Raw genomic sequence first — 12,843 nt, 5'->3', positions numbered from 1 at the left:
AACACCAGCTTCATCCGGAAGGTCGTCCAGAAGGATGTCCGGTCTAATTAGCATATTACACTTTTATTATTATGGATGAGGTAATCCCCTCAATAATTCTAGGACCATACCTAGCACCATACATAATTATTACCATATCATTATGTTCCCTATGCTGTACTTTACATACCCATGACTATGCTGTAACCACCAATCTGTACTTCTTAATCCCTTCACCTTTTTCACTGAGTCCTTCAACCCCCCTCACCCCTTACAGCTGTCAGTCTGTTCTCTGAATCTATGAGTGTGTTTCTGTTTTGTTTGTTTGGTTATTTTGTTCTTTCAATTCCACATATAACTGAATTCACTTGGTATTTGTCTTCCTCTGTCTGACTTATTTCACTTAGCATAATACCCTTTAGATCCATCCATGGTGTTGCAAATGGTAAGATTTCATTATTCTTATAGCCAAATGATATTCCATGGTATATGTACCACAGCTTTTTTATCCACTCATCTATTGGTGGGCACTTGGGTTGCTCCCAAATCTTGGCCACTGTAAATAATGCTGCCATCAACATAGAGGTGCATGCATTCTTTTAAATTAGTGTTTGGGGTTTCTTCAGAAGTAGAATTGCTGGGTCATAAGGCAGTTCCATTTTTAATTTTTTGAGGAACCTCCACATATCTTGATGGCTGATTTTTAAAGACATATTCAGGTAATATTGACTGATGGGTCCTGTGCATGAACCAAACACTGGGCACTGTAACAAGCACTTCACGTGTGTTTGCAAATAACCCTGTAAGAAAGGCACCATCATCAACCCCACGTTACAGATGAGCATTCTGAGTCTGAGAGGGTTAAGTGATGAGTCAAAGGCCACACACCCAGTAAGTCGTAGAGCCAGGCCATCTTATTCCAGACACCAAACAGTCCATCAAGATGCTACTAGTATATACTGCTTCCCCGAGGTTGGGCTCTTTGTAAACACAACTTGGAAAATGTCCAAACCATATACACTGAGTGGCCAGATTATTATGACCACCCCATCAGTACTTCGTTGGGCCACTTTTTGCCTTCAATACTGCGGCGATTCTTCTTGAGTCAATGGCATATCTTATTAGTTACCAAGTCTTGCATCTTCCTTTAAAATACCTTTTTTGTCACCCCTTTCCATGTCTTCTACTAAAACTCCATTTACGTCTTTAACACTTCACTCCCGGATTATGGTCTACCTCAGATTGGTCTTCTTGTCTACAATCCTTTTGACACAGCTTGCATCTTATGCTTTTGGTGACATAGTGAGATAATCTAATAAAGAGCCTCTCTTGAAAAGAGACTAAAAAATATCCCATAGCTTTGTAAGAATCAACACCAAATATTACATAGGTGCAATTCCTGCAATGGCTTATATAACAGCAACTTTTCAACACTATATTCAGTTCACAAAAGTTTCTCTATTTGCTATAGTACTGGGGGCGGGGGGGGGGAGAAAAAAATGATAATTGAAGAAAAATTTTGATGATGTAGTTCTCTTATAAATTGGGAACAATGACCCTTGAAGGACCGTAAAGAAAGTGAATGTCAAGATAATTTATTATTGTTACATTATCTACCTCATTTTTCACTTTGTCTTACTGAGCTGTGATATCCTTCCAGAGTATACCAACTATCCCAAACATTAGTGAACGCTTTACCGGTGTATCCAAGTAAGATAAAAAAGAGCTCAAACAAAGAGTTAGTGAACTGTCCCCCTGCTGTCACTTTAGTATCAGAAATGTGAACCAGAATGGGCTGTGCATGTGACCACTGTATAAGGTCTCAGGTCTAGAAGGTAGCCATCTGTGTGATTTCCAAAGGCTTGCACCCTTTCCGAAGCTGAATATACCTCCTTTGCCCGACCCGCTGGGCTCCTTTTGTGATTTACGGTGGATTGTTGTTTTCATTGTAGAAGAGCCAGTTTCTACGCGTGTCGGTTGGACAAACATTTATACGTTATTGGTGGAAGGAATGAAACCGGCTATTTGTCCAGCGTGGAGTGCTATAACCTAGAGACAAACGAATGGCGTTATGTGTCCTCTTTGCCACAGCCCCTGGCAGCTCACGCAGGAGCCGTGCACAACGGGAAAATATACATTTCAGGCAAGTCATCCCCCGCTTTCTGCTACAAAGTTCAGTTGCAAGGAGCTTTCTTGACTTGTATGTGTGTGTTTAATCCACAGGGGGTGTGCACAATGGAGAGTATGTCCCATGGCTCTATTGCTACGACCCCGTGATGGATGTCTGGGCTCGCAAACAAGATATGAACACAAAACGCGCCATCCACACTTTGGCTGTAATGAATGATCGCTTATATGCAATTGGAGGAAATCATTTGAAAGGTCTTTTTAAAGAAAATCACAATAACATTTGCATTTCATGTTTCTCACTTAGATAATCATAGTTAATTTACCAGTACCGTTGGGCAAGCATCTATTTTGGCTCCTCTACAAGATAGGATTATTTTTTTAAGTTACCACACATATTAAGGAAATGAATAATGATGTCTACAGAAAATTAAAAAATGAAAGCACTAATAACTGAAAAAGCACAAACAATTTGTTGTAACAATGGATTCAGTAAAAATAAATTATTCTTTATCAACAAAGTTACAGTAATGGATTTTGTCCACAAAATTGTTTTCTCTAGTAATCATAAAAACTGTAGTCATAGCTGTGCAAAGAAGCTAATATGTGATTTTTCTTAAGGAAAACACTTAGAATTTCATGTCTAAATTTAGAATTATCTTTTTTAATATATCCAAGTTCATATTGAATCAGAAGTGTCATTTCCTGGTCTCTGCTGCTCATCTTAGAGCTCTCCCAATGGAGGCGGATTGTAATTACTGCTCATCTATGATTCTCAAAGTTTTTCTATTTGCTTTTTTTAAAATAAAAATCCCTGCTTAAAGCACAGCGTTTTTGGAGCCATGTCTTGGTTCCTCTCCTTCGCACGTGTGCGTGACTACATATTTTTGTGGTGTATGCGCGTAAATGTAACTTTATGTGCAGTTTATATGACATTGAACTTGATAGGAAAGCAGAGAGATGAATGCTATTGAGATTGTTATTAGCTGCTTTGGGCCTCAGTTTCCTCATCTGAAAATGAAGAAACTGGTCTAGTTGGCCTCTAAGAACTGAAGCTCTGACCTTCCAGGATCCTTGAAGTTGAACTAAATGAGAGCGAGGCCACCTGGCATGGTAGATAAGGCCCATCTGAGCATTTATGTTTCAATTAGATAAACAGCTTTTTAAAACTAGCTTACACATAGACTTTTTCTATTTTTCTTAATACATATTTACCCCTAAAGATAATAAAGACCAGACAAGTATAACTTTAATGTAAATATTCCAAGGTCATATTGAATCCGAAGTGTCATTTCCTGGTCTCCGGTGCTCATCTTCGAGCTCTCCCAGTGGAGGCGATTGTAATTACTGCTGCTGCTCTCCCCCTTTGTTTTTCTCCTTCGCCGGTGCTCCTTCATGTCAGCACATACACCATGGCCTTTACATCCACATGTTTTATATTAACTTTGTAGTTGTCTGCATTGAAACATGACTTCTACTAATTTCTTTGCACAAGAATGCCTACTTTAGGAACTTTTCATATTTCTGGTTATACTTGGACAGGAAAGATTTGAGTAATGACAGCCTACATGAAAAATAGCACACACACATCAAAATAGGCTGGCTCAGGGCGGCCTTGTGGCTTAGAGGAGAGGGTGTGGACGTCGCATCTAGGCTCAGATTTGAATCCCAGTTGTGCACTTACAGTTGTGTGGTCTTACTCAAGGCACTTAACCTCACATCTGGAAATGAGGGATAGTGATCCCTTCCTTGGTAGTTGTGAGAATCACAGCCAACGAATTTACTTGGTACAGAGAAGGCACACATATTCTCATATGATGCCACCAGGACCTTAGAACCAAGAATTTGCCCAAATCTTCACTCCCAGTATATATGCTTCAAAAACCATCACCAATGATCTTAACGGTAAAGGAAAGAAAATATACCACAGAGTTGCAGGAAGCACATTACTCTGTTCTTCCCAAATCTATGTGATTTCTTTTATGTAAAAAGTTAGTGGCTTGAAATACTGTGTCTGCCTCTTCAAGAATGAAAATTATTCTACTTTCTAGCCTACCTTGCCAATTAACTTGAAGAGTCCAGTATGTCAATTTATTTATATTATGTGCATTATAATGGTCAGCTAGCAAATATCCATACCATACATTTAACTAAGGAAAAAAAAATCATGAAAGACTTGGTTTGCTCAATGACCATGATACTCCCACTAGGGTTTTTGACTCCCTAAATTAGAGGCAGGGATCCAATAGAGTACCATAACCTATGTTGTTCTCTGTGACCTGGTGGTGCCCCAGCCACTAAGAAGCTTTATCAGAAGGGTGGGGAGAAGCCCCCCACTCGAAACCTTGGTCCTTAGTAGATACTGGAACCAGTTCACATTGTCGTAGCTGTTCATAAACTTAGGCTGCCAAAAAGGTAAAACATGCTGAACAACAAATTTTAATTAATTAAACATTTTGAGAGATTTAAAGATTCGTTGAAGAAAAGAAATATAGCCCAGTGTGCATGGCTTAGTGGTTGAGCATCGACCTATGAACCAGAAGGTCATGGTTCAATTCCCAGTCAGGGCATATTCCTGGGTTGTGGGCTGGATTCCCAAAAGTGGGCATGCAGGAGGTGGCTGATAAATGGTTCTCTCTCATCATTGATGTTTCTCTCTTTTTCTATCTCCCTTTCTTCCCTCTCTGAAATCAATAAAAATATATATTTTTAAAAAGCAATATAGTTTAGTCTATAAAAGTGAGTCTATAAAACTTTAAAGACTGTTCACTTAGATTCAAATCTCAGTCTATCTACTTACTGGTCATGTGACTTACTCAAGTCATTATCTCTGTCCCTCAGTTTCCTCATCTACAAAATGAATAGACTGGTATAACTATCGCATAGGATGACTGATGGGATTAAATGGGTTCATTTATAGAAAGCGCTTTAATAAGCTAGTTGTTTAGCTTATAAAAGCACTCTATAAAATGCTTACTTTAACTATTACTATTTTAAGCCTTTTAAAAAGTCTTAATAAACCATTTCGAATAAAATGTACCCCCATATAATCAACCGAGGATATCTAGTCAGGCATTCCCGCTTTCAGTTCATCTGGAACACCCAGAGACGGGTTGTTTGTTTGCTGTTTGTTTGTTTTAGGTCTTTCTGACACATCTGATTTCACCAGTAAACGCATGCATGCCTTCAAGACACATTACCTGCTTCTGGCTCTAGACCCTTTTTAAAAAGAAGCCCTCACCTGCAGGTGGGACCCTGAGAGTTCATTGTTTGTAATTCCATTCTGCTCTGTCGCTTAGGCTTCTCCCACCTTGATGTCATGCTCGTGGAGTGCTATGACCCAAAAGGTGACCAGTGGAACATTCTGCAAACTCCCATCCTGGAGGGTCGGAGCGGCCCTGGCTGTGCCGTGCTTGACGACAGCATTTACCTCGTGGGAGGCTACAGCTGGAGCATGGTACGTGCGCATTGAGCTGCTCCTCCTCCTCCTGGTTTGTGCTTACTTTGGGTTGTTTTTCCATTCATTTCAGCTTTTTTTAAACCTTTATTGTTGAAAGTATTACATATGTCCCCCTTTGCCCCACACTGACCTCTTTTAGCACCCCCCCAGCCCCCACCCCCAGGCCTTCACCACCCTATTGTCTGTGTCCATAGTTATGCATCTATGCATACACGTTCTGTGGTTGTTTCCCTCAAAATGTGTTACCACCCATGCATGTCCCTTTTAAGAGTATTGTGCTCAAAAAAGAAAAGAAATAATAATAATAATAATAATAATAATAATGGTGCTTATATGCAAACAGTAAGTTACTTTAGTAATGGGATCAGTGTGGTTGTGGTAGAGCTGACTTGCTCTCTGATCGGCTGTGTCATAAATGGGTTAGGTCTTGGGTTCTCTCCTTCCCCATGCTGTTGCAATTCTGGCTTTCCAAGGAAAAGTCAGACTAAAGTGGCTTTATAAATGTTCTGTTGAAATTGTTCGAATAGGAGAGTCTGAGAAGTTTCTGCACAGTAAGTTGTGAAAATGGAAACCAGTTGTTTAATACCCACAAATTCCGTTTAGGATATCTAATTTGCCATTGTGCTTCACTTTGCCCCCTTTATCATTAAATTTCCAAACACACCCCAACATTCAGAGCACAGTGGACCCTCATTAACACACCATCCAAATTCAACATCCATCAACGTTTTGCCACACTTACCCCATTTATTCTTCGAAATTGTTTTACTGGAGCAATTTGAAGCAAATTCTAGACATCATATTATCTTATTCTAAATGTGTCAGTATTTACTTTTTAAAATTATTCATTTATGTAAACACAGTCCCTATCACACCCAACAAAATCATCAACAGTAATTGCTTTATATTCAAAATAATATTCTCCTGAATATTCTCCTATTCATTTAAAAAATGTATTTTTCACATTGATGTGTTAACACGCGTCTCACTTGTAGGAGTTGTTAGCTCTTACACGTCTCCTACACAGTGCAACATTGCCTCTCTCCCACTCTTGTTCCATGCCTCTGACCAGATGAAAAAGCAGGGTAAGTTCCAAAGAACATCCCGCACTCTACAGTTAGCTAGTGACGTCCTGGTGGCATCATTTAAAAATCATCTGTGTCCAGCCGAAACCGGTTTGGCTCAGTGGATAGAGCGTCGGCCTGCGGACTGAGGGGTCCCAGGTTCAATTCCGGTCAGGGGCATGTACCTGGGTTGCGGGCACATCCCCAATGGGAGGTGTGCAGGAGGCAGCTGGTCGATGTTTCTCTCTCATCGATGTTTCCAACTCTCTATCTCTCTCCCTTCCTCTCTGTAAAAAATCAAAAAAACATATTTTTAAAAAAATCATCTGTGTCCATATTTCCCATAGACCGGAAGTTAGAGATAAAGGCTTAATTAAATTCAGCTCTTCTTTTAAAAAAAATTTTTGTTATTTATTTTTGGCAGAAACACTTGAGGCTCTATAATTCAACTAACATCACATCAGGTGACACCTAAGGCCTAGTGTCTACCATCACTTTTTAAAAGATGACTTTATCTTTTTCTATTTATATGTGTTGCTTTTGTAAGACTAATTCAGGGTTTTAATCATGTGAGTTTAGTTATTTTTGTTCGCTTCTAACAAGGGAGTTATGTAAAGTTCTGGGAGGAGTTTTAAAAAGATATTAGTTATATGGAGGCACATCTGTATTGACATATGTAACTAGAATCAGTATCAGTACATGTGCCTGTTTGCTGGTGCACATTGCTAGCCGCCAGAGTACCCGTGTTTGGAACCAGACACCAGGAGTCACTTTCAGAAAGTGATGGTTCGGTTGGTGGGGAATTTTGTTTGTTCCCTGCGATAAAAAGAAAGCTGCTTGGGTCTGGGAAGGGAAATGTTATACAAGCACCAACCCCAGACGTTGACAAAGGGAAGAAGCATTTTGTTTGTTTTTCACGTGGCCTCTTGAAAATAAATCAATCAGTGTGTGAAGAGCTCAGCAAGCTTTCGTCCCCAGTTCATTTTAACCCGGTTTTGAGTCCCAGCGCTAATCCCTTCTACAGGAGTGACATAAAAATGGAGATGTGAGGCAGCGATCTAAAATCCAATTTACTTTAATCATTTGACTATTTAAGGTGAAATTTTTAAAACTTAAACCACCAGGATAATTCCTATTTCTTTTTTTTTTTTTTGGTCAATTATTTTAAGGGATTTGTTGATTATCCAGGATGTTCTAGGTACTTAACTTTTCTTATTAGTGACACACGCAGAAAAACCGATTTTAAAATTTTGTCCATCTCAAATTTCCCCTTGGATTAAAACAGGTCCAAACCCCCTGCTTTCATGCTGGAGCTTTTAAACAAGAGCAGAGAACTGGTCTTTACTTTGCGGGGAGCAGGGATCCGTCGGCTGCCCTTGCGGTTCTCCGAGCCCGCTCCCTAAGTGCTCTGTTCTGCCGTTGCAGGGGGCCTACAAGTCGTCCACCATCTGCTACTGTCCGGAGAAAGGCAGCTGGACGGAGCTGGAGGGGGACGTGGCGGAGCCGCTGGCAGGGCCCGCCTGCGCCCCGGTCATCCTGCCCGCCTGCGTCCCTTACAACAAATGACGCCAGGAAGCCCTGGCGTGACGGTGTCCACTCTAGGAGACAGCGACAGGTGACATCACTATTACATGCGTTCGAATGGCTGCTGATGCTGTACGAGCAACCGCAAAAGAAGACCTGCTCTTGAGCAGATACTGTTTCTGTGACTCGGATCACAACCAACTCCCGGTGGTGACAGACGCTTCCATTTCAGACTGGTTGGAACTGGTCCCAGCTTGACAAAAACGCCTCCCGAGGATCTGAACTTTCAGAAGGAGACAGGAAACACACCGACGAGCCCCCCAGAGAGACCTACGATCAGTATTGTGCGTTGTAGTCTACCTGCATGTGGTCATTGTTGAAGTTTTGGGGATATCATGTTCATGAATGACTCAAAATTGGACCCACTAAAATATGCTCCCTGCATTCCAGGAAGTCCCACTTGATTCTATATTCCTAATCTGTGGCTCCTTCACAGACTCCATAGGCAACACGGTTGTAGAGAATCACGGAAGGGTTAAAGAGAAGCACTTCTGTTTCTATATATCTTGATTTCATACACCTTCTGCCCCTTCCAGCCTCGGGGGATGAGAGAGGAGAACGAGGCTGGCTCTTGTAGCGATTGCTTTCCGCCCCGGAGGCTCCAGGCTAGCCAAAGTCATCATTTCTGTGTCCTCAATTTTGTCTGAAAGATTAAAAGAAAATACACTATGTCACTATTCGGTCCATGGAGTCTTGCTCATTTTTTTGCAGAATATAAGCAAGTAGTGAACACTCCGTATTTGCTCCCAAAGGTAGGATTGGCAGGCAGTCAGACAATATTGTGTTTTCTGTTGGGTAACGTATCTGACCCAAACTTCACCCACAAGGAAAACTGGGAGATAGCTTTCAGGAATTCAGGAGCAAAAAGAAAGCGTAGTTTCTGTCAGTAGTTTCTATGACAGTCCCAGTTGTCTCTCTGTCCCTAAAACGCATGACCTACGAGACACAGGAGCAAGCCATCGCTCCTAACAAACACCCTCTTCCTCCCCTTGGCTCTAGAAATGGCTCTAGATTTGGCTCTAGGAAAGCATATGACTTACCCTGGTCATTCCCCCAGCTCCTCCTAAGCGTTCGTTATCAGCAGAGATGCCTGAGCTCAGCGTAGTGGGCCGTAGCTCAGTGTTTGCCGGAGCCTGGGGAGCGCAGGCCCAGGAGGGCAGGAGGGCAGGAGATGGTCTCCGTGGGGCCAATCAAACCAACAAAACTGGCAGCAACACGAATTTGATGTTCACGCTCTTTGGATCTGGAAAACATCTGGTAGGAGTCAGTCAAGGCCTAAAATATTTTTTTAATCACCCAGAGATGTCTGAGTCCCTCGGCAAACGTGGCCTTCAGAACAGCAGCCTGAGAAGCCACGGATGGGAACCGCCGGGCGCTACGTTCTCACTACGGACACGGCAAGAGGGACAGTGTACCGGAATCCGCTGCGTCTCTACAGTCAAGTGCAATCTTCGTTGTTTTTGTATTTATTTGTATGTTCAGATCCAAAGGATCCGTTGTAAAATATATATAAATATGTACCCAGTGCAATTAGCCTTCATTTCCTTTTCCTTGAAAGCGTCTGAATATATAGAAAGCAAGAAAAAGTACAGTACTTTGTGGGGAAATCCCAGCTGACGTCATGAAGAGAACAAGGTCTGCTCCGAACCTTTTACCGCCACCTGTCACCACCCCGTCTGAATGTCGCCGTTTATACGCGGATATTTGCTTTCCTTACGCTTGTTCTTCATTTATTTTTTATTTCTAACGAAAATAAATAAAAGCATTTATGAGGACAATAAATAAAGCTTTCCGTACTTCAGAAGGACACAAACTATTAGTGGGAAATGAATAAATAAGTCACAGAGGATGTAAATTTTGTACAGTATTAGAATGTGTAAATGAAGCTTGCTTGGAAGGGGGAAACTTGAAATAAAAACTTTATGTACTAATTCAATTGTCTCTATCTTCCTACTTATAAAACCTATGTATAAATCTCTACATTGAATTGTTTAAGTGTTTGTAACATATAAATGTGTAAGTGTTTTTATTCTGCAGTATACTTTACAAGTTGATTTAGCTTCCTGGCAGTATATAAATGTATACAGTATGGACAATGCTAAAAAATATGGAATGTGTCAGGAAAATGTTGAGTTAAAAATAATGAGTTGAACCAGATTTTTCCACTGTTAGAGTGTTACAAGGAGGCATAACTTATCCAAGATCTAATAACTAAACATTTATAGAAAGTAGTAGAAGCACCATATGTATTAAACAGTACTTGTACACTTTCTAAAAGAAACAAGTGGACCACATATTCAATTAGATACATTATCTAAATATATAGTGTTTCATTTTTTTTAATCTGAAAAAGAAGTTGTACAGGGCAAGGAAAGAGGCTGTGGCAGACCATAGGGGAAACTGAGGCATGTAGCTGAGGTTGCAGGTGGGCAACCTTCCAGGTAAAGAGTTATGAAGGGTCGGAAGCTACTTCCTGGAGCTTGCAAGCTAGAAAGAACGTACTGCCATGCTTCCCAGCCAAGTTTACCATTCTTGGGGCTCAAACTCACATTTAAAGGGTAATTTGATCCTCCTGGTATCCCATGAAAGCAAGCAAGCAAGCAAGTTCTGTGTTCTTGCCCTGGCCCTGCTCCTCTGCACACTGGCGTACCATTCCCGAGAGAGGCCTCTCTCTACGGTGGCCTCCGTTACCATCTGCCTTAGACCCAATGGCTCCTTTTGGCAGGGTTTCTTCCAAATGCCCTGAATCCCCCAAAGCTCTAGTGCTGGCCAGATAGCAGGAGCAATGAAGTAAATAAAATTGTCTTTGTCCTAATCCCAAGCAAACACCTACTATGAGTCCATAACTAGACACCCTAAACCTGGGAGAGGGTTTAGGCAGTCCTTGAGCATAGGGACCCGGGTTTTTATTAATTAACTAGAGGTCCAATGCACAAAATTTGTGAAAGGGTCTTGGCCCTCACAGCTCCAGCCGCGTCCGGAAGATCGTCCAGAAGGTCATTTGGCTGTCTGGTCTAATTAGCATATTATGCTTTTATTATTATAGACTAGGGACCCAGTGCACGAATTCATGCACCTTGAAAGGAACCGTGGCCCATGAGGCTGCAGTCGGCACAGGGGCAGGTCTCTGCCCATCCTCCACTCCCCGCCCAGCCCCTCCTGCTGTGGCCCCCAGTCTTCTGTCTGCCAGCAGCCCCACTCTAGCCACCGCCACTCCCATGCACTAATGGTGCCAGCCACACTCACACCTGCTGACAGCGCAGAGCGATTGGGGCAAGCGCCATCAGCATGTGCAAGTGTGGCTGGCACCATCAGTTAGTGCAAGTGTTGGCTGCTGCCCCGACCACCCCTCAGGAGCAGGGGGAGGTGGAGAAGCCCTCAGGGGCGATCAGGGCCGGCAGCCGCTGCTCACACCTGCTGATGGCACCAAGTGATTGGGACTGGTGCCAGGCACTGGCAGTGGGTGCAAGCAGTGGCTCTGGAGCTGGCTGCAGGTGCAAGCAGGGCCAACACTGGCAGCAGGTGTGAGCACGGGGTAGGACTGTGGCATTCGGGAAAAAAGAATTTTCAGTAACTACCAGAGGCTCGCCCTGATGACAACAACTGGTGCCCCGCCTTGGTCTGGCACCCTTGCTCGCCTGCTCCACCATCCTGCCATGGCCAACACCTACCATGTTCTGCATACATCCCTTAGTAGTCAGCACACGTCATAATGACCAGTTGTTTGGTTATTTGGTTGTTCTGGTTGTTCCGCTGTTTGGTCTACGTGCATATTAGGCTTTTATTGTATAGGATTGTGTCTGTAGACTTAAAGTTATCACCTGCATTTGTTCTCCCCTCTTAGAGCCAAATTTACATTTTCCCAGCTGTTTGGCACATCACTTAAATTGTCATAATCATTAACATTGTAAGTATCAGGTATCCTATATAATAAAGAGGTAATATGCAAATTGACCCTCATGCCATAACGCAGTCACAAGATGGTGGCGTGCACAGCGGGAATGTGGCAGCGGGGGTGGGGCCAGCGGGGTCCCGTGTCTCACGCGATTTTGTGTGACGGGTCACTAGTTTATTAAACATATACCAAAAGGCAGCCCATAAATGCCAGCGTTCCCATTAAACCAGGTTGTCTAGGTCAAAATATTTTTAAAATGAATGAGAAAATGGACCAAAATAGGATTGAGTTCCTGCAGATAGGGGAGCAGGAAGAGCGCAACTAATCAAGTCTGGCTTCTCAGCAGCACCTGACCTAGAGGATGGTGAACTGATAGAAAATAAAATGGCTGTGAGCAGCAAAAAGGCCCCCCAGGAACATATCCCAATAGGATGTTTGCTTTGTGTAGCTTGGCTTGGTGGGGGTGCTCTGGATAGTGCAATAAGTATGGTCCAAGTACTGGATGGGGTTTAGCATCTGTTAAGTCTGCAGGCTTGATGCAGAAATGAAAGGTTCAGTTCTAGAGACCCATATAAAAACTGTGCTTCAAGAATACAACGTGGGCTTAGAAATAAAAAAAAAATCTACAAATTGAAGCTTGTGTGGCTTATTCTATTCTATTTTGTTCTATCCTAGACTATTGCCTAGCACATATTAAGAACTCGGCAAATCTCAATTCTTCATGTTAGCAGGAG

The 12,843-nt window shown here is 42.3% G+C and overlaps 1 protein-coding gene across 1 annotated transcript in view; it reads left to right on the top strand.

The window, feature by feature from the left end:
• Positions 1 to 9,036, top strand: part of KLHL14 (kelch like family member 14) — a 68,709-nt gene extending 59,673 nt beyond the window's left edge. The window contains exons 4-7 of the mRNA XM_015565681.1: positions 1,932 to 2,122; positions 2,203 to 2,361; positions 5,406 to 5,563; positions 8,056 to 9,036. Coding sequence (XP_015421167.1) covers positions 1,932 to 2,122; positions 2,203 to 2,361; positions 5,406 to 5,563; positions 8,056 to 8,196 — 649 coding nt within the window. The 3' untranslated portion in view covers positions 8,197 to 9,036. The remainder of the gene's footprint in view (positions 1 to 1,931; positions 2,123 to 2,202; positions 2,362 to 5,405; positions 5,564 to 8,055) is intronic.
• The last annotated feature ends 3,807 nt before the right edge of the window (positions 9,037 to 12,843 follow it).

Source organism: Myotis davidii, unplaced genomic scaffold (assembly GCF_000327345.1).
Source record: "Myotis davidii unplaced genomic scaffold, ASM32734v1 scaffold520, whole genome shotgun sequence".
Taxonomy (NCBI): Eukaryota; Metazoa; Chordata; class Mammalia; order Chiroptera; family Vespertilionidae; genus Myotis; species Myotis davidii.
This window is presented reverse-complemented; position numbering and strand designations above follow the sequence as displayed.